General features: G+C 41.0%; 1 protein-coding gene across 1 annotated transcript in view; it reads right to left on the bottom strand.

Moving 5' to 3' along the window:
• Nucleotides 1–2,172: 2,172 nt before the first annotated feature.
• Nucleotides 2,173–25,131, bottom strand: part of PCNX2 (pecanex 2) — a gene marked incomplete at its 5' end in the record, with an annotated part of 150,298 nt that continues 127,339 nt past the window's right edge. The window contains 8 exons of the mRNA XM_080615762.1: nt 2,173–2,641; nt 4,701–5,149; nt 9,668–9,852; nt 10,848–11,122; nt 11,556–11,786; nt 12,978–13,122; nt 21,676–21,779; nt 23,905–24,138. Coding sequence (XP_080471888.1) covers nt 2,468–2,641; nt 4,701–5,149; nt 9,668–9,852; nt 10,848–11,122; nt 11,556–11,786; nt 12,978–13,122; nt 21,676–21,779; nt 23,905–24,138 — 1,797 coding nt within the window. The 3' untranslated portion in view covers nt 2,173–2,467. The remainder of the gene's footprint in view (nt 2,642–4,700; nt 5,150–9,667; nt 9,853–10,847; nt 11,123–11,555; nt 11,787–12,977; nt 13,123–21,675; nt 21,780–23,904; nt 24,139–25,131) is intronic.

The following is a 25,131-nucleotide window of genomic DNA, read 5'->3' as shown; positions in this document are numbered from 1 at the left end:
GCCTCAACAAAGGAGTTAGGGGATGCCTTTTCTGGCAGCCACCCTGTGCAGCAGGAGATTAGGCTTCATGACATACAGCTGTCCCCAAGCAGCTATGCTCCAGGGACCAGTGGCTTGAACCGAATCAGAACTATGAGGCAGGTGCAGTATCCTATGGTGCAGTACCAGAGGCCATGGAGATAAACATTAGTTAATCACATAAGATGTGGTGCTGGGGGAAAGTGATGTTGCTGGGCCTTGGTCCATGCTAAGCAAATACAGCAACTTGCTGCTGGAAGGGTTTGTGCAGCTGTTTCCCAGTCTAGTTTAGTGTGCTTAAGCTGGATACACAGATTAATTTAGGTTGATTAGAACTACTGGAATTAATTACTTTTCATGGAAATTAATTCAAACTTAAGATAAAGATGTGAAAATTAGAGGCCTCAGTGAGGCTACTGAATATGGGCAAGTTTTCAGTGCTTTCCACAGCCATCTGTTTGGCCTGCCTCCACACAAGGCAAGGTTTAGGAAGACAAAGCAGTGATGGTTTATCATAGTAGACTGCCATGCAAAAGCCCCCAGGGCAGAAACGGGGCTGGTGGCTATTAGTAAGAGTCCTCTACCTACCTGTATAACCTCCATCCTTCATTTGCAATGAAGCACTTCATGAGCAGGGTGGTAAGAGGTGAGGTACAATCTGCCAGAAATGGTCAGAAGGGAGCAGGCAAATTCAATTTCCTCTTCCACATCTCAGCTGGATGCTGCAGGAGACACTAGTAGGGCCTAAACTGCACTGAAGACCACATGTCTTGGGGCTGTACATGAATACTTTGCTTTTGCCCTTGTAAACGTGAACAAAATTTTGCCTAGGTTGTGCCGAGCTTTACAAATAATTCATCAAGATCTGAAGTGAAAGAAAAACAATAGATTTCTCATTTTCATAAGGCAGAACACAATTCAAAATACAAAAAAATACCCAAAGACTGGTGCCACACAAAACGTACTTGGATCATTTTATTTTCAGTAGGTGTTGCTTAGTTCAACTACTTAAATCTTAAGTGTGGCACAGCAGGAAGCTCAGAATGCAACTGTGTATCACCTAACAGTAATGAGACTTTAGCTACAGCAGCTCTTGTTAAATCTTTCTTGTTAACTGGGACAGGACAGCCTGGCTGCACATCACTGTGTTGAGCATTAGAAACAATCTATGGTACTTCCAGTAAAGATGAACGGCAAGACACTGATAGCTGCAATGTTTTTAATTAAAAAAATAATGAGAATACGGCACGTGTGTGTTTAGATGCTGTCATAAAGGCAGAATTTGTTGTAGCCTTTAAGCTTCCAAAGTAGCCATTCATTCTTGTAAATCAGAGTTTGTCAAACTTTGCAAAAGCATGGCCTTCCTTTTTGCATCATCTGTCTTCATGCAACTATTCAGTTGGCAGCAGCTCAGTTTCTCTGGGGGTGGGAAAGCAGAATGGTCTGTAATTACTGGCTACAGGTGTTTATGGACACTGAGCTGTGTCCAGCAATTAAAGGCATTTAGCTGCTCCCTTCCTAATCCAAACACTTCCAGACAATAATTACAGCCTGCATTGCACTTTCCTGTCTTTGAGGAGGATTCCCCTGGGCCCTTTTGCTACTTCCAAGGGGGCTGTTGCCTGAAATTTGAGAAACACTGCTGTAAACCAACCAGGAGCATGAGATAATATGCAAGAGCAGCTGTTTATGCAAAGCTGCTTTCTTCGCAAATAAGGTGTACCATATGCTTTGAAGGCTTTCCATGCACTGGGCACTTTCTTTTCTTGTGTTTGACTTCTGTTAAATCTGTGTAGCATGGGTCGTTCACACAATATTTCAGTATGGCTGAATGCATGCAGTATATCAATCTGTGATGCTATGTTGCTATTCAGAATTACCACCTGCAGAACACGTTAAAGAAAAATAAGAGATTTGCTGTTTGAAAAAAAAAAAGCTCAACAAAAGTCAGATGTAGCTGTAAGTTACAGTACACGTTGTACTATCCTCTTACGTATTCACTGCCCCTGTTCAAAGCTGCCTTTTGCTATATGTTATATATCAAATGCCAATTAGTTTGCATGCAATCAGCTGTTTAATTATGGCAGGAAAGAGATGTCTTGTGTGCTTTTCACTGAGTTGTATTAATATTTCCCACTGTATTGATTTGTGATTCCAGCCATTCCAGGGGAAGGAACGTTGAACAAGTTGTAGTCATTGTTCTAGGATTTACAAGAACCTGAGATGAAGTGGCACTGTGTGTTTTTTAGGACATCTTACCAACCCTACCCATGCCAAGGCCTTTAGCTGAAGAACATCTGCCCCTTAGTGTTCTTGTGTAGAAGTTAGAAAAATAAACATTTGAAGGTTGCTTGTTACATCTGAAAGAACCTAAACCCCCGTGCAGCTCCCTGACCTGACTCTGTCTTTAATGCAAAGAACCACGTGGCCCTTGCGCTAGAAATACTCCTTATTGCTCCTCAGACAGGCTTTGCTGGGAAGCGGTGTCTTCCAGGGCCATATCTTCTTGGCTGGCCCTCCTGCACTCCAGGTTCTGACTCATGAAGATGGCATGGGCTGGACCTGCCTCTCGCCGCTTTCTGGGTTCTGTAGCATCGGTTGCTTCACAAGTTTCAGTGAGTTGCTGGAAAGAAAGGAAAGATCAACTAGTTTAGGAAACTTCTGAGTAACACTTCTGCTAAATTTTGAAGTGACAGGTGAAAAAATGAATATTGATTTAGGAATGTCATTCTCTAAAACTGTATAGGACTCTCAACCTGTGTTATTCACAAGGGATTTTGTGTCACATGTATTTGGAAACACATGTTTTTTGAAAGAAAAGCAGACCAGGAGCTAGAGGTTTAGTACCACAGATGTACACGTAGAGAGAGCTGTAAAATAATTTAGAGTGGAAAGGACTTTTGGAGGTCATCCAGTCCAAACCACTGCTCCAAGTAGGGCCCACTTCTAAGAAATTAAATCAGGTTGCTCTGGGGCTTGCTTTATACACCACATTTTAAATCCAGCTTACAAAGAAACCTTTTCATCAAAACTGGAATGCAGTTATCAGTCTGGAAATGTTATACACTTCCACTGTAAGGAGTCCATTAGTATAAAAACTTTCCAGAACTGTGCTGTGTTAACCTTTAAATGAAACACTTCCTCCTTACCACTTTCAATCAAATAGACACCTGGATTCTGCACAGTTACTGGCCACAGTTACTGGCCAAGCCTGGCCAAGCCAGGACTCGCCTCATCTAAATTGAATCATTTGTTTATCATCTGAGCTGTCAATGGTTGGCAGACAGATATGATTGTCCCAGGGGAAAATTTCTTCCTGAGAGCTGTAAGGCTGAAGTAGGTTGTCCTCTCCACTGAATACAGAGGCCACAGCAACAATCTACTGCGACTTCAGGCCCAAATTTTAGATGGCTTAAAGTCAGACAAGGTGAGTCCTACCGTGAGTACTCAGTATTGCAGACCGGCTCTGTTCTTGCAAATTAGGCTATAAACTCTTTGAGGGTTGGAATTATGCCTTGTCATTTGATACATTCAGCTGTACATGTAGAAATATTATTAATGTTCATTAGAGTCATAAAGCAGGATTGAACCCAGATGAGTAACGCTCAGTCAGCTTCTGTTGCAGTTCATGGCAAAACTCCAGGGAAATATACCAATCCTAGTATTTTGGGGTGTGAGCAAAATGCGCACAGACTAAGGAGCCTTTTTCACTTGAGGTTTAGAGAATTCTTTGAGAATTAGGAAAGTTATACACAGTTCAGAGTGATAGTAGCAGAAAAGTGATTTGGACTTTCTATATCCACAGTCTCCCCCTGTTGCCACTTTGGTTTCCATTTTCATAGGCCAAATGCAAAAGTCTGTCTTAATTATGTTGTCACTCGACCTGTAGTTGCAGTTGCAACTTCTCACGTTACTGCTCTGTAGTGCTGTGGTGAAAGTTGCAAAATTCAGGATAGCAATTCATAGCAACTGAAGTTAAATAAATGTACTTAATAAAACAATAACACTACTGTATGCACTGAATTTTCCAGGGAAGATGGGAATTGAAAGGGGAGCCTACTGGGAAGAGGGCTGGAAGTTCTTTGTGTGAATTGTTTTGCTGTTAGCAAATGCTGAATCACAGGGCATGCAGGTTTCCTTTGGGAAATATTTCCTACAGATTTCTTTGACTAAGCCTTTCAGCAACAAGGTTTTCAGGTCCTGGATTGAATTTCTGGTGAGAGAGGGGGACAGAACAAGTGCCCTGTTGACTCGGAATAGTTCCTATTTGAACAAATAATTAAGTCCTGCGTAAGCAGGCAAGGAGCTATTTAGTCTGCTTATGATGGCACTCATCACCTGGACTGCAGAAAATGGAGACGTAAGTCCCTGGTCTTTAGCATAAAGTAAGAGGTTTGCCTATTTTGCCCATTTTGCAATTTCAGGTGCATACTTAACAGCTACCCTGCCAATTACTTACAAATACATCACTCTCATATACATGCTAATATTAAACAGTCTCATTTTCACTGTGATGCAGCAAACTCCAAAGCAAATACCAAAATCCTGATGTTGTTTCTGAAGATTGTTTTCTGACCAGTGAGAAGGAAGAAACCAAATAGTGGTAAGGACTGTTCGAGAACCTGATAGGACAGCAGTATAGAAGCTCACAGTTCATTCTGCTATTTTGGCTTCAGCCTTACCCGAGTTGTTTGACTTGCTGCTCTAGCAGATGGACCCATGGCAATATTCATACTGCTGGATGACTGGGTGTCACTGGTGTTACCTCCGTCTGCAGCTGAGAGCCCAGAAATCACCAAAGCACTTGAAAAACTTCTCTTGCCGAACAGCAGGCTGAGAGTTGAGCTGGTGGAAGAGGCCAGACTGGACCTGAGCATTGCTGCAGCTCTGTCCTGCACAGTCAGCTGGCCTGCAACAGGAACAGCCGGGGACTGGGAAAACACGGATGTTGCTGAGTTGTGGAGCGACAGCTGACTACTAGAAAGCCTTCGGGCAATTTCATGGGCAGATGTAGATGTCTGGATGAAAGGCTGGCGGTTTTCTACAATGGGTCCAGAGTGACTGGAAGCAGGAGGCCTTTGGTTTAAAGCAGTGTGTGCCTGGATGGACTGACTCCTGGGTTTTCTCCTGCCTTTAAAAGGAAGATTAATATATTTAAGTAAGTGGCATCCTGAGGAACTCCATGCTAACAGTGTCCCACTTGTGCATATTACTATTGGCATATCACTGCCGGTTTTGTCAGCATAAGAATCCCAAGGATACCAGAAATAACAAATGGCTAAACCCATGAACCTTTCTGTGTTTTCCACTACAGGCTTTTGGGCAGAACAGCTCCAGTGTTTCTGCACTCAGTCAAAAGAGAGGAAAATGAGAAAGACAGCCCAAGGAGAGTACGCTAATCACAGGCTCGCACCTATTCTGCCATGTACATTTTAACCTGCCCAGTGAATGGCTGAGCATTGTGTTGCTATAAATCCACTCCCCTTTGACAACCACACTAAAGTAGGGGATGTTGACTTATATGTCTTGGTATAATTAAATGCAACAATAAAATAAAAAAACTGTGAGTTAAAACAGTGGCACATTAAGAAGAATTATTGCTGCATATGGGGAAAGAGAAATTGAGAATTCAACCAAGTGGAAGACTGCAGCATTCAGATAGTTTGTTAAGACTAAATTAAACTATGCCTGAATTCCAAGAGTGATATATATATATCACAGACTGAAGAGATGTGAACACTTTGAGTTAAGGTAGTCTGTTGAAGGTCTGAATGAGACCCATACAAGGCTCTTGAAGTGTCTTAATACAACCAGATATAGAGAGTTGGATACAGAATTAGATAAGCTCTAGTCACATGCCTGGACAACTATCTTCCTGAACATATACACACCCATTTTTAACACTGATCTCAACACCTTACATCATTGAGACAAGTAATTGCTGTATTTCTTATGCTTGCATAGTTAAATAGACATAGAATGAAAATAAATCAACTTATTGGTCAGTCCACACACCAGAAACCTGCTTGTACCCAGTCACTCTGCAGATGGCATGCAGCAGGTTGGCACACAGAGCAAGCCCTGAAAGAGTGTCCTGTTTCTGACAACAGGCTCTAGCCCAGGTTTACACAGCACATACCCAGTCATGCAAGTGCCTGCTTGGTTTTCCTGCTTTCCAGGAAACTCCAAATATTAACACAAGCTGGCATTTTGGTTTCCTTGCTATAGCTGTGGGATAGAGAGTTGATGCCAGAAATTCTGTTGAGAGCCATCAGCACAGAAACAAGTGGTTTTGGCAGGCATTTCTAGTTTGGTAATTTTTTTTTCTCCAATACCCAAACTACGGAGGGGAGGGAAGCACTGAAACTCCTCCAGACAGTGAAATTTTGCAGGCATAAAGAAATATAAATCTCACCCTATCTTCTAGAAACATGACGGTTCACTGCATTCATGAGGATTCCAGTAATGCAGAATTTCATATCCAGACTATTCACATTATATAGTTGAAACATGCTGTTTTACATCCGCAGACTCATATTCCAGAGGCTGGTATCATTAGAGCCATTTTTCAGATGCTGATGCAGAGGGAATTCAGGTTATTTGGCAGAAAGTCAGATGGCAGAGCTGGGCTACAACCTAACTGGAGCTCTTTAGCAGGACTAAAACCTAGTTGGTTTGGCAAGCACTGGACACTTTCACACCCCCTTGTACACTGTATCTTTAGTTCTTTTATACTCCAAACAATAAAATTTTCCTAAGATGGCATGCAAAGCAGCATTCTCTGTAATAAAAGCCCCAAGGTCTCTGCTTGAGAGCAACAGGATAAATGCACGTGGCTCCTGTGTGCCATGCTGCCGGTGTCCTTGGCACTTAGATGTGATAAACAAGGAGGGCACACACTGCACTGGGGTCAGGCCTGGCTGCTGCGCAGGCAGCTGAGCGCATGTCTGGCCTCTGCAGGGATCGCGTTCTTCAGACCCTGGGGTTTTGCTGAAGGGCTTTGGTTTCTACATCTGATGGTTATTTGAATACGTTACCCTTTTTGAATAAAAAGAACAGACTGGAATTAAGAACAGAGGGGCTGCAGTGTGTTAGTTTGTGCAGGGGCTAATGTGGCCAAACATCTGTTTGTGATTTAAACTGCCAAGCTGACCCCTGTCAAAAAGTATTCTATATTCATCCCAAATGCAGTGGTTAGAGCATTGGACAGGAGACCACCCGCGTCTACACATAAATAACTCTTGTCCCTGAAAACACTTAGGAAACAAAGGCTGTTCTATAAACTGCATCATGAAATAAGGACACTTTGGGGAAGAACCCCACACGTATTCACCAATGCTCCTGATTTTGGTTTCACTTTTATATAGGGCTTTCATTGCATTTTGCAGACTCAGTGGCACCAGGTTGCAAAATGAAATATGAAATATGAAAACATTAAATGTACTCAATTCATAGATTATGAGTCTAGAAGGGATTGATGTGATCATCTAGTCTGCTGTGCTACATAGCATGGGCCATAGAACTGCCTGGAATTAATGTCTGTGTGGTATTATTAATTGCTACTGCGATTTTTAAGAAATGCATCCAGTATCTCCAGTCATGGAGAACCCTCTTTAACCCTTAGTCACTTGTTTCACTATTTATTTACTCTCACTTTTAAAAATATGTTCTTGATTTCAACTCTGAATTTGTTTAGCTTTGTTACATCCAAGTCTGCTTGAATCAGCAGTCTTTGGGCATCTTTTGTTGCTCAGGTAAGTACTTACAGACTATGATCAAAGCATCTGTTACAATATAAATTGTTTGAAAGCTCTTAATCTTTCACTACAGGATGTATTTCCCAGATCTTTGATCATTTTTTTGGCTCTTCTTTGAACTTCTTCCAAATTAAAAATGTCCTTCTTCAATTAGGGCACTAGGACTGTGCGTAGCAGGCCAACAGCATCCTGAACCAAAATCAGATTGACGGACATGCATTATCCAAGTAACCCTATCATTCTGGTTTTTAAGCAATGGGCATAGCGTAAGTTCTTTCCCCATCCTCTGGAACTGCCTGAAGTGTCCTGATACCTACTGAAGATCATAAAGAGCTTGCTATTTAACCAGCTCTCTCTTAAACCCCTTCTTGAATAAGAGTCATTTGGATTTGCTCAGTTAAGCACATAGCTTTGATAGCCACTCCTTCATGTTCTTTGTAGCTGTTAGGATGGAAGGAACTACTTCATGATCAGATCATAGAAACAGATCATCTGCATTTTTCCCAATCCAAACCAAACATTTCTCATTTCTACACCTTGGCAACTCTGCCATTCTGCATAGTGGTGAATTGAGATGACTGTTTAGAATTTTTTTTTCTTCTCGTAATATCTAAAAATAAAAACCCACAAACCAACTTTCATCTTTTGGTCCCTAATGGTGCTAGCCAGAAACTTCTCCTTGTTTCAATTCTCTTTCTCTTATCAGTAGTCTCTAACGACTGAAAACTGATTTGCATTTGCTATTTTCCACTTCCCTGCATTTGTTGTGCATTTCTTCATTTTACCTCAAAGCCAGGCTGCTGTACTTAACTGTGACCTTCTCTCTTGATTGTGGTTTTCTGGGCGCCCAGTACACTCTTTTAAACAACTCATAATTAACTTTCATTATTGTATGGCATGGTCATGATCATTATTTTACAATTAAGTCTGCCATTCTGATTACTGCCATGTCAAGTTATGAGTATGCACATGAGGATTCCTCTAATGCTAAACTCAATTAAAAGCAGCAGTTATTTTATTCTTGCAACATGATTTATATTCAGGGCAAGATTTTCTCCAGTCTTGTCTATTATCTTTAATGATAGGTCAAAATGCTCTAACAGGAAACAAGCAAGTGTCATACCCCTCTGGTCCTCTCCTTTAATTTGTACAGTAATAACCACAACTTGTTGAAAGGTTAATTGGCATTAAAAGTCCTGATCCCACAGCAATTGGTCTCTCAGTGACCCACTGCCAAACTTAAATGTATATTTCCAGTGTGAAGGCCAGTAGTTCTACCTTGTGAATACGTCTGCATTATTTTTGACTCCATAATTTAATGTGAGAAGGGCTTAGCTGTTAGTGGACAGAACTATTGACAACATTTAATTTTCTCTTGGTAACTGCTGTAGGAACATAAGAAGTTATTTCCTATTTGTTTGTTCTCCACATGTGCTGATGAACAGTCAAACTAATTCCTCAAATAAATTGTCATGGTCCTTCCAAGATAATTAAGATGTTTTCATACTTTCACTTCTACTTCCCAGCCAACAGGAAGCCCAGGTTCACTGCGGTATGGGCTCTCTCCACTGCACTGCTAGGCTCTCTCACACCTGCATTTCTCATTCTGGCATTGCTAGTGGAACCTCCTAGTCCAAAAGCTACACGTAAAGGAGTTTGACAGCAGCACCTTTGGTGAATCACATTTGTCTTATTACCCCCTTCCCAGTAAATACCTGGAACAATATCAGGAAGCCATCTCTTCCACATGCTTGGTCATCAGAAAAGACAAAGCTCCCTCTTTCTAGAATTAGTTTTCCACTGGATATAAGCACACTCCAAAACCACGTGCCTATGTGGCATGGCCCCTCAGGAGAAGACTACAGAGAAAACCAAGTAAATTGTGCAGGTACCTGCACGCTGGTGGACCTCTTGAGATGAAGCTTGCAACTGAGGGGTTCCATCTCTGGTGGGCTGTGAGCTACTGCTCTGGCTTGAATTGCCTGTGGGATTGCTGCTAGATGAAGAACCCCCTACACCATCCACCTCTTCAACGTTTCCTCTCTCATGGTGAGCTGCATGGCAGTCCTTCCGCATTCTGTTGGCAGGAACACACGCTTGGTCATCCATTTATTATGCACAAAAATTTCTGCCACCAATGTTAAGTGCCCTTACAATGTATAACTGTACTCCTCTTTTGACATTTTATGAGATGAAAAAGATGATATGGTAAGCTTCCTGGGAACAAAACTCTATAAAACGCACACCAAATCTTTCCTTGTCTGTGTTACCTAGCTTTGGAGCCCAGCAAGACTATCTGATGTTACAGTGGGATCTAAAGATCAGGTTTTGCACTGGTAATCGAGTAGCAAAGAAGAGGAATGGACTGCAGGGAGCTCAGTGAGAATGAGCTGTGTGGTGGGAAACTAACATATTAAGCCAGTAGGTTTAATCTTGGCATTTAAGCACAGGTCTTAATATGCAAGCTGGCTCCTGTAGTCCCTCCACAGTCCCCTGCCTCTCCTCAGCCACTATGGCGATAGGGCAGGTGGAGGGAATGAGACAAGAATGAGTTATTACTGTATGAACAGTGTATGCAGGAATGAGAGATAGAATGTATCAGACACTGATCGTGCTTACCTATGGGAAGTCAGGCAGTCTTCGTTGGTAGCAAGTAAATTTTTAGATGTGTTTTGGTCAAGAAGAGAATTTGGGATGATAATCTATACAGCCAAAGCTTTGGAGCATAACCAGCCAACACATTTACTCATGTTCTGAGACACCACTGAGTTACAGAAAAGATACCCTTATTTACAAAGCATAAACAGTAAAATTTCCTGGAATAAGGGAAACGTCTGCAGTGCTAAGTGATTTGATAATGAATCTTCTTGAACATGCAGAAATCTTTGCTTAAAAGCCATGAATATGTAATAAATTTGCTTTCTGCTATATTTGTAGGGCTATTTTGTTATATTCTGAGTTATTTGCCATTAATTTTTCACTCCTGCTATAGAATTGCTCTCTTTTAATAGAAAATACAGTGGAACTAAGACTGCAGGGTCTCTACCTGCATAGCCAAAATGTAACACCTACCTTAACCATTTGGATTTGAACCACTTTTTAATGTTGTCCAAACTGACAGGTCCCCCCCAAATGTTCCTCAGTTGGCTGTGTGTCCCAAGGTACGAGGTGGTTAAAGGGGAAACATACATTGGATATCCCAGTGGCTGATCACATGAAGAGTTAATTAAGTTCCTCAAGACTTGTTTATTGTTCTGAATGCTTCCTCTCTCCGGGTTACGATTGCGTAAGAATATCAGTTCCTGCTGCTGCCCAGCCCAAAGCCCTCTGACGCACTCCTTGTTGACCTACAGATGGGTTAAAAACATGTGGATCACATGGAAGTGTTTGCTGCTTAAGATGCAGAATCATAGAATCATAGAATAGTTAGGGTTGGAAAGGACCTTAAGATCATCTAGTTTCAACCCCCCTGCCATGGGCAGGGACACCAAATGACACAATTTAGGTAGGAGGGCGATAGCTGTGTGTGCAAACCCTCATGTCTTTGCACCAATAAGTCCTGTGAACTTTTGCATCTACTCCCTGGTAAAGCCTGAAATGATATTTCAGATACACAAACATATGGGTGCAAAATGGAAGTCAACTGAAGAGAGCTTTTTTAGCTTCCAATCCCTATTCCAGTAACTACAATCAACCTCTCCTTTTGGCCAGATTGCTCAGAACTTTTATTAGTTACCGCAGCCCTAAATTACTGCAATATTAGCAAGATGGTATCTGTACCTTGATAACCTTGAAGCTCAAGTAGCTTTTGTGGAGCATGATAACTTTATACTCATCTGCTCCTTCATCTACCACATGTCTCAGGGTTAGCAGCTCCTCTCTGTTGGAAAGCACAGCACTGCGCCAGGCTGGGTCCCCTTCGTGACAAATCACAACCTTTTCTTCAAAAGATTGGATTGCTTCATACAAAACTGCTGGGTCCTCATACTCATCTGGGCAGGTGAACTGGTCCTGGTAGCACAGGGAAAAAGTATGAAAAAAGTCAGGTATATTTGTGAAAACACAATAAACAAAATCTAGCGATTCAAACAGTTGCCATCTGACCCCACAAGTGACTTGCCATTTGATACAGCGTGTCTTTGGGGAGGTAGAACAATTAATTGAACAGTAATATAGAAAGGTAAGATTTTTGTTTTACTGTAACTTGTTCTGATCTCATGTCTCCACTAGACAAAGACACTCAGAGGATGCCAACTTAGCCACTTCTTTTTTATAGAGTGGGAAAACCCTGAGAGGCAGAGCTTTTGGGTAAGCTGGGGGGGGATCAGAATCACCTGGGGTGTTGTACAGTTCTTCTGGAAATCCTTATTTTTATTCACAAAAAACCACTAACGAAAGCACAGACTGGGAATCCATCAGCACATATCACAATATTGTGTTACTATTATAGCTGTCACACAGCAACACAGCCACACAGCCAGCGATAACATTCATAAAATTATTGTGTCAAACTCTCGCATATTAATTCCCAGCAGTTCCACTTCAGTTACATTCACAGCAATTATTTATACCATGCATGATAAAAGCATATGATACTAAATCATCATGTGCTAGAGCAAGAACAATGTCAACTCCAAGCTATACAGGGGCTGACATGAAGAAATTGGAGCAACTTCAACAGAAATGTGCCAGATTTTTACAACTGAAAACAGAATGGGGTCAGAAACAACCTGACATAAACAAACAGCCATGACACTGACCCTTCAAACCACTCTCCTCTCAGCTGTGTCTTTTAACATATGGAAGCATTACATGTGTATTGCCATTCATGAAAGAATTGATAAATTAGCAGTGGAGTCAGTCTAATTCATGTAGGTTTTTTCAATCTAAAACTATCTTTATAGTGTCCACACAAGTAAGATATGACTGTCTGTTTTGTTTTGATAAGAAATGCTGGGTCAAGCTCTGCAATGTGAATGGTTTCAAATGCGTAGCAGGGGTACAGAAAAGAAGATAAGGGAATGCAAAATAAATAAAAGTCAAGCTTTTCCATTTTGGTTAAGGAAGTTTCGCAGAATAAGGCAAAAGCACTCCATTTCCCTCTCTCCTTTGGACAGTTTCTAAGGTTTCTTGTGTTTCCCTCAGAAAACAGGTATTACATTAAAAATTAAAACAAAAATAAATAATAAAAGAAGACACTACCTGGTGTAGCTTCAGAGACATTCGGATTGCTGGGGCAACAACCTTATGCAACAGATCCATGTCTGCAAAGACCCATTCATCTTTTGCCGCTATCCGAAAGTCTCCTTTGAACAGCGCATGGAGCCCATAAAGGAAAGAGTCCAAGCTGTAAGAGAGAGGCAGCAGTCACTCACAAAAGTCATTCCCAGCTCACCAGGCTGGACCCCTGCCAGCCACTGGCCACATGCTGAGCAGTGGGTATAAAGCCGGGGTTGCAGTGCATACTTCTAATGCAAAAGCATTCCTGGGGGTAGGTGGTTTTCCTTCTGCTTGCACTGTAAGCAATTGGCCATGGAATGAGTGTGGCACCCGGACGGATGTCTTAAGGATGGGTGGCTGGGTCACAGGGTGCCGCAAGGTTTTGCTACTCTGCAGCAGTGCCAGAGAGACCAAGTCAAAGAGTGCCAGGTGCTCCACAAGCGCTGTGCTGGTGGCAGGAGCTGCCCGCTCATGTGAAGGTGTATTGATCAGCCCTGTGAGCAGTTCTCCTGCTGTAAAAAAACAGCTGTAAAAAGTATTTTCAGCAAATCTGAGACTTCTGTCGTGAAACTCAAACCCAGATGTGAACATTAAACCAGATGCACTGAGAATACTTAGCTTCAGGAACTGTGCAGCAAACCAGGTGAGAGCATGAGTCAAATGACAGGCATTTCATATTGAAACAACGAGCCCTAAAGTAAACGTGCACTGGGTTTCTTTTTTCTAATATAAGAAACTAGATGTAACCAGTTCTGCCTGACCTTGGATACTGGTTTGCCTGGACCTGAGACTTAAGCAAGAGGTGAAAGGCACAAAACCAAGTGGCTAGTAGAAAATGGCCTCCAAAGGGCTTTGCTAAGGGAAAAATCCAGCCTTCAGCTCCAATCTGCACCCTGAACCACAAGGTTCCCACAACACCACAGCCACTTGCATAATGCCTGTAGCAGGACTGCTGTCCTAATGCTGCCCTGAAGAAGTGAGCTTGAAACTGAAGAAAGCAGAATCATCTGTTAAAAACAGGCATCTCCTGCAAACCCACAGGACATGGTTTCACCTACCCGCCAGGATTTCGCTCACTCTTACAACAGCTGATTTTTTAGATTGTAAAGGCTCTGAGGAGAAGCTGCATTAAGATGTTGGCAGTTTCCATTACTGCCCAGGCTCTCTCTAGAGATGCATAATCTTTCCAAGTAATTGAGCTCTCTTGATTATTTTAGGAGAAGAAAAAAGTAATTTAGATGTTTTCTCTGAGAGGCAGAACTGCTTGGCCTATCTGAAGCAAAAACATTCTAATTTTGCCCTTGGTGGCTAGCATATTTTAGAAATTAAAATGGAAAGATATATATGCTGTTACCAGAAGAGCAGCTGGATACCGGTTCTCTCTGTGAAAGAGCCGTGTTATAAAAATCAGCTAATCAGCAAGAGCAAGGCCAGTCAGGAAGGCAGGGCTGCTGTCGCTGCTGGGAACATGAGAAGCATTGGGAAGCTCCTGTGAATTCTTAACTGATTTGCATTTATTAGTACTATGTTATGTATTAAAACATGCCTGTGTGAGACAGGCACTTACACATGAATCTTCGAAACATTCAAGCACTGATTTCAATGGGAGTTATGTGTTTTCAAGGAGCAGGTCCTGATCTCCACTGACTTTCAGTTAATCATCTCCACAACTTAGAAAATGATAATATCTCCAAATCCTGCTTAATAGCTAGGAAAGCCCTAGAGGGCAACTGGGAGGAGGGAAAATAGTGGGTGCAGCCAGCGTGAAATATGTGGTGAAATACGTGACTATCATCTCCTTTGAAAAGTCTAGAAATCAGGAAGGGTCCTTTCACTTGCCCACCCACTAGACAACATCCAGCATACATAGTTGAATCCTTGCCTGGTAAAAATACTGCTGTATCTAACTATTCTTCCCAGGGTGACATTGAAAAATAGCTTACCATGAACTCTGCACCTAATGATGATAGTATAGTCTAGTAGAGTTTTTCCCCATGTAACACCCCCCATATTTGCTCTGAAAAGTTGGCTGGGATGAAGGGAGGAGTAGGCAGGAAAGAGAACTGGTTTTTACATCATTAGGAGCTGTCAGTGCCAAATCTGAACACCAGAGCAGACAAAGAGTTTGCATTCAACATGTAAGTGTCTTACAGGCATCAACACATGCTAAACAGGCTGCTGTGAACAGCAGTAGTGAGCAGCAGTACCTACTGAAAGCAAAGCCAGGACTAGGACAGCTATGCAAACTGCAGCTGAGCATCAGCAGAGAGGAGAGAAGCACATACAGTTCTCACTGTGCTTAGTTAGGGAAGACTTTATCCATTTCTCATCCCTCTGCATAATGAATTCTCTAACGAGCATTTTTAAGAACAAATACGACTGCTACAAGGAGCAAAGCAGTGGTGACAGTAGTTGTGAGAGGCTGAGAGTCAATTATTTTCTATATCGTATTTTCCAGCAGAGAGGTCTGGAGGAGATTGCTGTATTCACAAAACTATGGACATCTTTTATTCTCCCGCCAACTGTAATGAGGCCTTTGGGTACATTCTGCCTATAGTGTGACACTATCTCAAGCCATTACTTCTGTAACACGCAGCCCTTAATCCACATAAATACAGCCATTGCTATTCTTCCCATTGTTATGCTGTCTCCTGAAGACTCTAATGAGATTATAAGGAAGCTGTAAAGCCAACAGCTTTGATCTCAGTCCTTACTCAAGGTTGTTGGCTGCATTCTCGGCCCAGTTTTACCATACCTCAATTAGTAATCTGCTGTAGTTACAGGCTCATTCAAAATATTTTAGAAACTAGTTAAGGTAAATTTGCATGCCAGAGGAATGACGTTAATCAGGAAGAGACAAAACTACTATTTCTGGCAACATTTCTAACCCTCTCAGCTAAACACCCGAAAAGCTGCTGCCACAACTGTGAGCTATTTTAAAACAAGACTAGTAGGTGTGTGGGAACTGTCGGCCTCTCAAATGTACAGAAAGAAGGGGATTAAATAGCACCACAAATACCAGAGGGAAGGCAACAGAGCCAAAACAAATACTCCCTCTTACTGCACCCCTTACATTGGTCCAACAGCTGAAACTAAAAGCATTTGCTGCAAGCCTGAAAACAGCATGGATGAAAACTAATGAGCTGGTGAATATACCTGTGTGTATTTTGCACATCAGAACCCATCCTTTGTCTGCAGTTTATAGACCTTTCTCAGTGTTAACTGTAGATTTATTTAAGGAATGAAGAAACATGAATGCCTGTGAGCTGGTAATGACCTGAATGTTGCAGCTTATCTGAATTAAGTATTTTCAGTGGTAGCCTTCCACCTCTTTCCCCTCAGATGCTGGGCAGTGCAACGTGGTGCCCAGGAGGGAAAGAACAAGCAGGGCCAGCTGCTTCCCTGGGCTTCAGCATGAACAATGGCTCCTCCAGGCAGAGGCATTCCTTGGAGTAACCCTCTGTTCACTCTGAGTGATAACGCCCAAAGGGAGCTCAGGGGACGTGAGCATCCAGGCTTTTTAGTGGTTTTTTAGTTTTTTTAGTGTTGGAAGTATCTGATGAGAGATGCTTGAGGGATTTTTATATTTTTCCAGACTTGAAATATGTACATTTATTTATTAAATAATACTGGTCCCAATACTGACCCTTGAGGCACTCCACTAGATACAGGCCTCCAACTGGACTCCGCCCCATAGACTACAACTCTCTGGCTTCTCTCCTTCAGCCAGTTTGCAGTCCACCTCACTACCTGATCATCCAGGCCACACTTCCTCAGTTTAGCTATGAGGATGCTGTGGGAGACTGTGTCAAATGCTTTGCTGAAGTCAAGGTAGACCACATCCACCGCTCTGCCATCATCCATCCACCGTGTTATTTCCTCATAAAAGGCTATGAGGTTGGTCAAGCATGACTTCCCCTTGGTAAAGCCATGTTGACTGCCCCTCATAACCCTCTTATCCTTGACATGCCTTAAGATGGCATCAAGGATAAGGTGTTCCATCACTTTCCCAGGGATGGAGGTGAGGCTGACCGGTCTATAGTTACCCGGGTCCTCCTTCTTGCCCTTTTTGAAGACTGGAGTGACATTTGCTTTCCTCCAGTCCTCAGGCACCTCTCCCGTTTCCCAAGACTTGGTAAAGATGATGGAGAGTGGTCTAGCAATGACTTCCGCCAGTGATGAAATATAACAAGGGAAAGTGTAGAGTCCTGCATCTGGGCAGGAACAACCCCAGGTTCCAGTATAGGTTGGGGAACGACCTGTTAGAGAGTAGTGTAGGGGAGAGGGACCTGGGGGTCCTAGTGGACGGCAGGATGACCATGAGCCAACACTGTGCCCTTGTGGCCAAGAAGGCCAATGGCATCCTGGGGTGTATTAGAAGGGGGGTGGTCAGTAGGTCGAGAGAGGTCCTCCTTCCCCTCTACTCTGCCCTGGTGAGACCGCATCTGGAATATTGTGTCCAGTTCTGGGCCCCTCAGTTCAAGAAGGACAGGGACCTGCTGGAGAGAGTCCAGCGCAGGGCGACAAAGATGATTAAGGGAGTGGAGCATCTCCCTTATGAGGAAAGGCTGAGGGAGCTGGGTCTCTATAGTTTGGAGAAGAGGAGACTGCGGGGGGACCTTATTAGTGTATATAAATATATAAAGGGGGAGTGTCATGAGGATGGAGCCAGGCTCTTCTCGGTGGCAAACAATGATAGGACAAGGGGTAATGGGTATAAACTGGAACACAAGAGGTTCCACTTAAACTTGAGAAGAAACTTCTTCTCAGTGAGGGTGACGGAACACTGGAACAGGCTGCCCAGGGAGGTTGTGGAGTCTCCTTCTCTGGAGACATTCAAAACCCGCCTGGACACATTCCTGTGTAACCTTATCTAGGTGTTCCTGCTCTGGCAGGGGGATTGGACTAGATGATCTTTTGAGGTCCCTTCCAATCTCTAACATACTGTGATACTGTGATACTGTGAAACGTATACATGTAAACGTTTATTTACCAGCAGGTCTAGTGGCTGAATAGGAAGTTTTAAGTGTTTTTTTTAAAAATATCACTAAATCTAATATCACCTAAACATATCACTAAATATCTAAATATCACTAATATCACCTAAACATATCACTCACATTTGAATAAATGAATGGTAATGTCATCTCATTCTTCAAACTGCATTTTGTGCAGGATGCCTCCTAATGGTACTTTAAAAGAGCAAGTGATTTGCATAGCAATGTTCTGCCTTCTTAATGAATGCATTTATTGTGTAATCTAGTGTTAATGTTGGGTTTCTACTGACATTTACATGAACGGGGACACTGAATAATTATTTACATACATTATATAAGTGCATTTAAAATCTTGGTTTACACAGTGACATTTACTGATTAATAGATTAGACAAAATCATGTGTAAATGAGTGCAAATTGGTAGTTTACATACACAATGTAAACCTGAATCTCAATTCTGTAGAGTAACATTACCTTTGCATTATTATTTCTGTGCAGCAGTTGGATGAGTGTTACTCCTTCAGATACAGCAAGTGCTAGACTTAGTCCAGAGGAAGTTCCCTACAACTTGTATAGTTACCAGCAAGAACAAAACATAGACTGCAGAGCACAGCTTCCTGGTAGGTTTCCTTACATTGGACATATCTAAAACACTTCATAGAAATAAGCATGAGAAGAATACAATGCCTATCTGGCCATTACATCTCAAACTCATCACAAAACCTCTAGCAGTGATGTACACAAGATGCTTCACAGCCAGAATTCATATTCCTGAAGTTCAAGGTCACTTCTCAGTGCCTACCAGAGTAATCCAAGTAATGTAATTTTTTGTAGTCCAGCATTCGGGTGTGACAGAGCGTGTGCCAGGAGCCCTGATCTCTTACAAAGGGGGCCAGCTCCCAACGCAGTACATCCCCCCCATGCACACAGCTGGCTGTGGAACTGCCTGCTCTGACACCATCTCTGAAGAAAACTAAAACACTCTTCAGCACAAGTAGGCTCCAAAAGGTCCCCAAAATATCATAGTACCTTTTCAAGGAAAATGACTGTGAAGCATACTCCTCCCCATCTGACTGAATGAGAGATACTCCTCCCATCTGACTGAATGCAGATCTGCAACAGCCCAAGAGCTGGGGGGTGAGGATCAGCAATAATGCTCTATATTACCCTCTGTAAGACCTGCTGTATCTTCATCTGAGAGAGGGGAGAGAGACCTGCCTTCAGTGCCTAAAGCTGATCCTCAGGAACATCTCTTTCTGGCCTCAGCAGCACTGTACATTGTACATGTCGGAAAAAATCCTCTTCCCCCGGCATGCTGTATATTTGCACACCAATTGGAGTCTCACTGACTTACTGCTGCTTTGCGTTTAAATAAGTTATGCAGATTTCTATGAAGCAGTAAACACAGTAAGTACAGTAAGAGCTGCCCCCTCTGCTGAAGTGAGTGTATTTGGGGGATTTCTGTTGATCAAGGTCTTTATATCAGGGGGTAGGGGTATGCTCCTTAGTTATCTCACCAAGCTGAAGTCATGTTTTGCAGCTGCAGCAATTTATAACTTGAGCTGTGCTACTTGGATTCCTTTTTGTCCTCCAAATCTTTCTGACAGTTGAGGTGTATTAGAGGTAATTTAACCAGGTGGGTAAGTGACACAGTTTTTCCACAGTGAAACTTTTCTAGGGAAAGCTTTTGTGAAGTAGCACTGAAAAAGATACTGACAGAAGCTTCCACTTAATCCCTTTTATGTCACAAAATACATTTTAAAAATACAATGATTCAATATTGCCCTGGAGCACTCACTTAATAAAAAGAAAGCCAGGACTTTCATTAAAGATACAGGATTACACAGAATAGATTCGGAAAAACAGGGATAGAGCTGTGCACTGCATATGGCTACCACTTTTTCTTTTCCTTTCTACAGACCTTTTCTCACCAAGGAAAGTATTTTTAAGTATGGAGTGTCCACTCATCAAAAGAGAGGAACTGATTTAGTTCATTGGTAATTTCCCAGGTTTTAAAAAGTCATACTATAGCCAACTCCTGCAATTAGTATTAAATCTTTACAGAAGACTTTGCAAATTATTATCTCCAACATTCATACTTTCCATATTAAGCTTTAGAAAGCCTCTGATAATATTATCTCTTTGCATTACCTACTAACCATGTAAGCCAATGCAAATAGGTGACATTGCTATTGTATCTGTATTAGTGCCAAAACACTGTAATGAAGATTTTAAGATCCGGTGGAAAGTACGTGCAACATAATGACAATTTTAGGAAGCCTGTGTGATATTTTTAGAAGTGTTTCTAAGATGGCTGTGACGTACCTATTGCAGCTTCAGACCAAAAAGCACTTTAATCTTTTCTCAAAAGAAAAATAAATCATAAATGCACATCAATTTGGATCATCTAAAAAAATAGGTCAATTTTAGAAATATCAATGGCTTACTGAATATCACACTAATTTGACTGCATAGAAATGAAGGGAGAGGAAGCTCAACCTAGAAGAAAACTACTACAGGAAGGGAATGTGCAACTTGTAGAAAAGAGATGACAAAGCCACTTTAGAAAGCAGAAAGAAGCAGCACACCAAGAAATAAGCTGTGGGTCACAAACATCTTGCATCACTGACTGAAAAAGGAAGACATAAACCTAAATATTACAAACATCTAAATAGATAACAAAGCTGAAATGAATAATTAAAAGGACTGTTTTATCTTGGAACACAGAATGCATTCAAAATCACACATGCAGTCTTTGCTTGCTTGTTAGTAAAACAAATCCTCTCTAAGGAGCACGTTGATAGAGGGCTAGCTGCCTTTCCTCACAGTTTTGTGCCAATGCAGCAAGGTCACCTAGAAAATGTATTTACTCAAACTCTCTACTGTTACTAAACTCCTGTGAACACAGGGAGTTCAAATACATCTAATAAAAATCTAAAATTAGGTAAGAAGTTTGATTTTGTTAACATAAAGATTATTTCATTAATAAAATGCCTTATCTATAGAACAGTGTAAATGGTACCTTGTAATTTGTATAATGGTATCCAAACGACTCAGAACTGCTAGCAAAAATGGAAGAATCCTTAATGGAGATGTAAGATGAAGAATGTGTTCAGAAGCAATCTTAATCAGGCATGTTTTAATGAAACTAAACTTTCCAGGAAGTGTTTTGGATGAATGAATGAATGAATGAGTGAGGTAGACTGAGAATAGACAAAGCTGTAGTCTCAAAAGATGCAAGGTCCTCCCTTCCTCAGTCACTAGAATGAAGCGGCAAAATAGAAGAAATACAGTACCCTTATGGATATATTATTATTTAGGTAACTAGATTTCAGTCAGATGACTTAGCAGTTTCTTCCTCTTCTGGAGGGAGCCAGCACTTGGAATGCCTAGCCAGGCCAGCATGAGTGAACATAAGCAATAACCATTGGTATCTATTCTTTCAATGCAAAATTCTGCTTTGCCCTATGAAATAAAGACCTGTATTAATTATTCAGTCAGCTACCAAAGTAAAAGATGTCCAGGAATGGCAGAAAACAAATTATTTTATAGAAGAAAGGGGAAAAAGGCTTCTCTTCTATAGAGGAAAGAGACTTCACTATCTAATCTCCTGCTAAGATACCACATTAAGTGAAAAAAGACAAACAGGTCTTTGTTTTATGGTAAGGAATCTTAAAAATTACCTGATAGCCATATTGTGAGCTGCAGTTCCCAAAGCTCTTCGACCCAGTATACATAAGGCAAAGGAAAGTGTCACTAGAGGAGAATCTTCATCGCTGTCCAGATGCTACAAAGTTTTAATAACATCATGTTATTCTAAATGCAAATACCATCTTTATAAGCACTGCAATAGTATAAATGGCAACATTCACAAAATTTGCACGTAGCTGGACTTACACACAAAAACATTCTTTGCAATTCTTTTCTAATTAAACAGAGCAAGAAGTAAGATCACTGCCACCAAAGGCTTTCTGCAAAATTCAAGCTTATTTTGTCCCTTGGCTAGAAACAGAACATTTCAATCTCAGGTGGAGAGATCCCAAGAGAGGGGAGCTTTGGTGGTGGTGGGGGTTTTTTATGGCTTTGTTTGTTTCTTTTTCCCAGATCTGACATTCTAAATCAGAGCAGATTTGCTATCGCTGAGAGATGCTGCAACCTGAGGCAGCCAAACCCCTTTTCATGGGACATAGTGCCTATGAAAACCCACCTTACATTCCAGAATAACAATCTATTTGGAAAGGTTTAAAGGGACACACCTTTAGTGAATAACTATGTCTAAAATGTATACCATTGATGACACTGACCTCACATTTTAACAAGCAGTTAAAACATTTCATTTTCATTTCCTAGCTCAGAAGAGTTTCTTTATTGATTTTTTTTGCAAAGAAAACTATCAAGCAGGAGGAAAAAACTGAAATAATCCTTCATGAATATGAATCTTCAGGAGGATACAGACTATTATTTCAGCCCCTGCAATGACTTATCTCTTGTAGCTTTCTTTGACTCTAAAACTGAAGCCAATTGTAATGGAGAATGATGCTCCTTTTTAAAATACATTGATTTTCATGCGTCATTTGATTTTTCTATGTGTACAGTAAAGTTTTTTTTACATCTTATCTCCAACATGCACTATACTCTTATATAGTCAGCGAATTACAAGAACAGAGGTAAAAGAAAAAGATGCAAAAAATACATAAACATGTGTGTGTGTACACTAATTCAGGCATTCCTTTCCTCTTTTAACTGATAAACTTTAAATCTATTTGGTATCCCTAAATATATTACTCAATGTCTCAGCCACATAACGAGTGAAAAAGCATCATTTAATAGTAGCTGTCCCTGCACCATGCAGTTCTTCGAGTGTCAGAACTTGGGAGCTGAGACATGGAGATGGAAAAGAGACTAAACATTCCCAGTAGGAGAAGATGATGAGGAAAGCTCAGAGGACAATTCAATAAAACCAGTATCAATGCAATGATATGCAGAGGAACTGGTGGAATGGTATTTAGGGTTAAAGACATGAGAAGGAACCAAAGTGGAGAAGAAACATTAAGGTTCAGCAGTTTTATGCCAGCTAAGGTCAGTAGTAGCAAATGGGATGTGCACTCTGTGATCCTGAATGAAAAATGTACAAATAAGAGTGCATAGTGGCCAGGAAAGATACGCTTCTCATTTTTTGCCATCATCAGCAATAATCAGAAAGTTAAATCAAGGGAACATGCTTGTTTGAAACTGCATTCTCCTTCTGGGCTATTTTGAGTATTCCATGGAAATGCAGGAATGCATTTCCAACAAATGATTGCTGACCATCAGTAATCTTAGTGGCTCAAAGCATTTGAACATGTAGCTGAAAACCTGCCCTTGACCTTCTAGAGCTGTGAGATCATTTCATGCATTTTTGTAGCATCGTTCATACTTGAATTACGAGCTCCAAGAGGTGACTTCTACTACCAGTGAGCTTCTTATGCACTTCCCTACCATCCGAAGACCAAATATACCCAAATGTAGGCAAATTTTTGGAAAGTGTACAAAGGGACCCAACACAGGTAACACCGAATGACTAATGACATTCCCTGAATGGAGCTTGCTCTGGCAGCACTTCTGCAAGCACGTGTTATATCTGCACATTCTAGAGCTGATGAAATGAACAGTGTTGGAAGTGTGCACAATAAGGAGTTGGTTCTGTATTCAAACACTAATGCTTCTTAAATTTTGCATGAGTGTAGTCTCCATAATACATATTTCCATTCCACTAAATATGCATTTTCCCTTTACGTAAAATTTGACAGCTTAAATGAAATAAATTTTATTGTATTAATCCTGAGCAAGCAGAAGAGTAACTATGCATCATTTAACTCTTATCCCAGGAATTAAAACTGTGGCTACAAAAAGATAAATATATGCAAGCTTACCTCCACCCTTTTTCTTGCACAGAACTGAATCCAGTCCAGATAAACACTGCAGAAACTAGCTCTTGTTATTCCTTGGAGACAAGGAACATAATCTTCATCTATGTTAATGTTAAACATTGCAAGGTCACGTTCAATATAATGCCACTTTGCATAAGGCTGCAATATCTTTTGGATGGATTCGTCTTTTATCCAGTCAAGGATTTTGGGAGAACTTGCTGTAAAGTATATTATACTCTGTTGACAAAATGCACAAGCATTAGACACTCTACTTCTGATTAAAACAGATAAATTTTGCACAGAAGAAGGCAAATCAAAGAGGACCACATTAACTACCTATAATAGTACGTATTTTTCTAATTTTTTACTACTTGGCATCATTGCTTCACAAAACTCTTCAAGTTAGAAAGCTGATAATAATCGATATCTAAATAGCAGACAACAGAAAAAGAAGCTGCACTTTTAATACTTTTCTGCCTTAAAGAAAAACAAGTACAAACAATACGCTATGATAAGAATACAGAGTTCCAGGATTCAAAGGTGTAAATTACTGAATATTAGTGGGGTTCTATAGTCTATCACCAAGAAGGTGATATCGATAAAGCTTAGGCATATTTTGAAAACACGGTAGTAGCTGGCTACATGCTCAAAACACTACTCTCTCTTTCCTCCATTAACTTTTTGTTTTCTGGGGATGAAGCTTTCCTAATTCTTTAACAGAAACAGTTGCACAAACCATGATTTAACCACAAGGGTGGGATCTGACAACATGAGTCTGAAAACCTGTTTTAATTGCTATTTTCTTTTTGTATCTAGATATATCACGATAAGGCCGGTACAGAATAATGGATTTTTCTTGTATGTCAGGTTCAGAAGCCCATACGTGATGTAACTGAATTTGCTTTTAAAGTACTGAAAGAGAAGCAGCATTCTGCAGGAGCTCTTTTACCAAAGGCAGAAATATTTGAAAGCAGCAACACCTGTATCTCAAAGGTATGCCTGAGTTTCTACATTTAGGTTCCTTTAACTGCTGTGTCTGGAGCCATCAAATTAATAATAAAATTAAAAAATAGAAATAATAATCTATCTGAACCAAATTTAAAGCATATTTTCAAAAGAATATGAAATTTAGGAGAAGATACAGTACTGAAAAGGGAAGTGGCATCAGCTGGAAAGTCCCATTATAATGTTTTATGATTATATTATAATATTAATATATTCATTTAGAAT

Source organism: Psittacula echo (genome assembly GCF_963264785.1).
Source record: "Psittacula echo genome assembly, chromosome: 4".
NCBI classification, from domain to species: domain Eukaryota; kingdom Metazoa; phylum Chordata; class Aves; order Psittaciformes; family Psittacidae; genus Psittacula; species Psittacula echo.
This window is presented reverse-complemented; position numbering and strand designations above follow the sequence as displayed.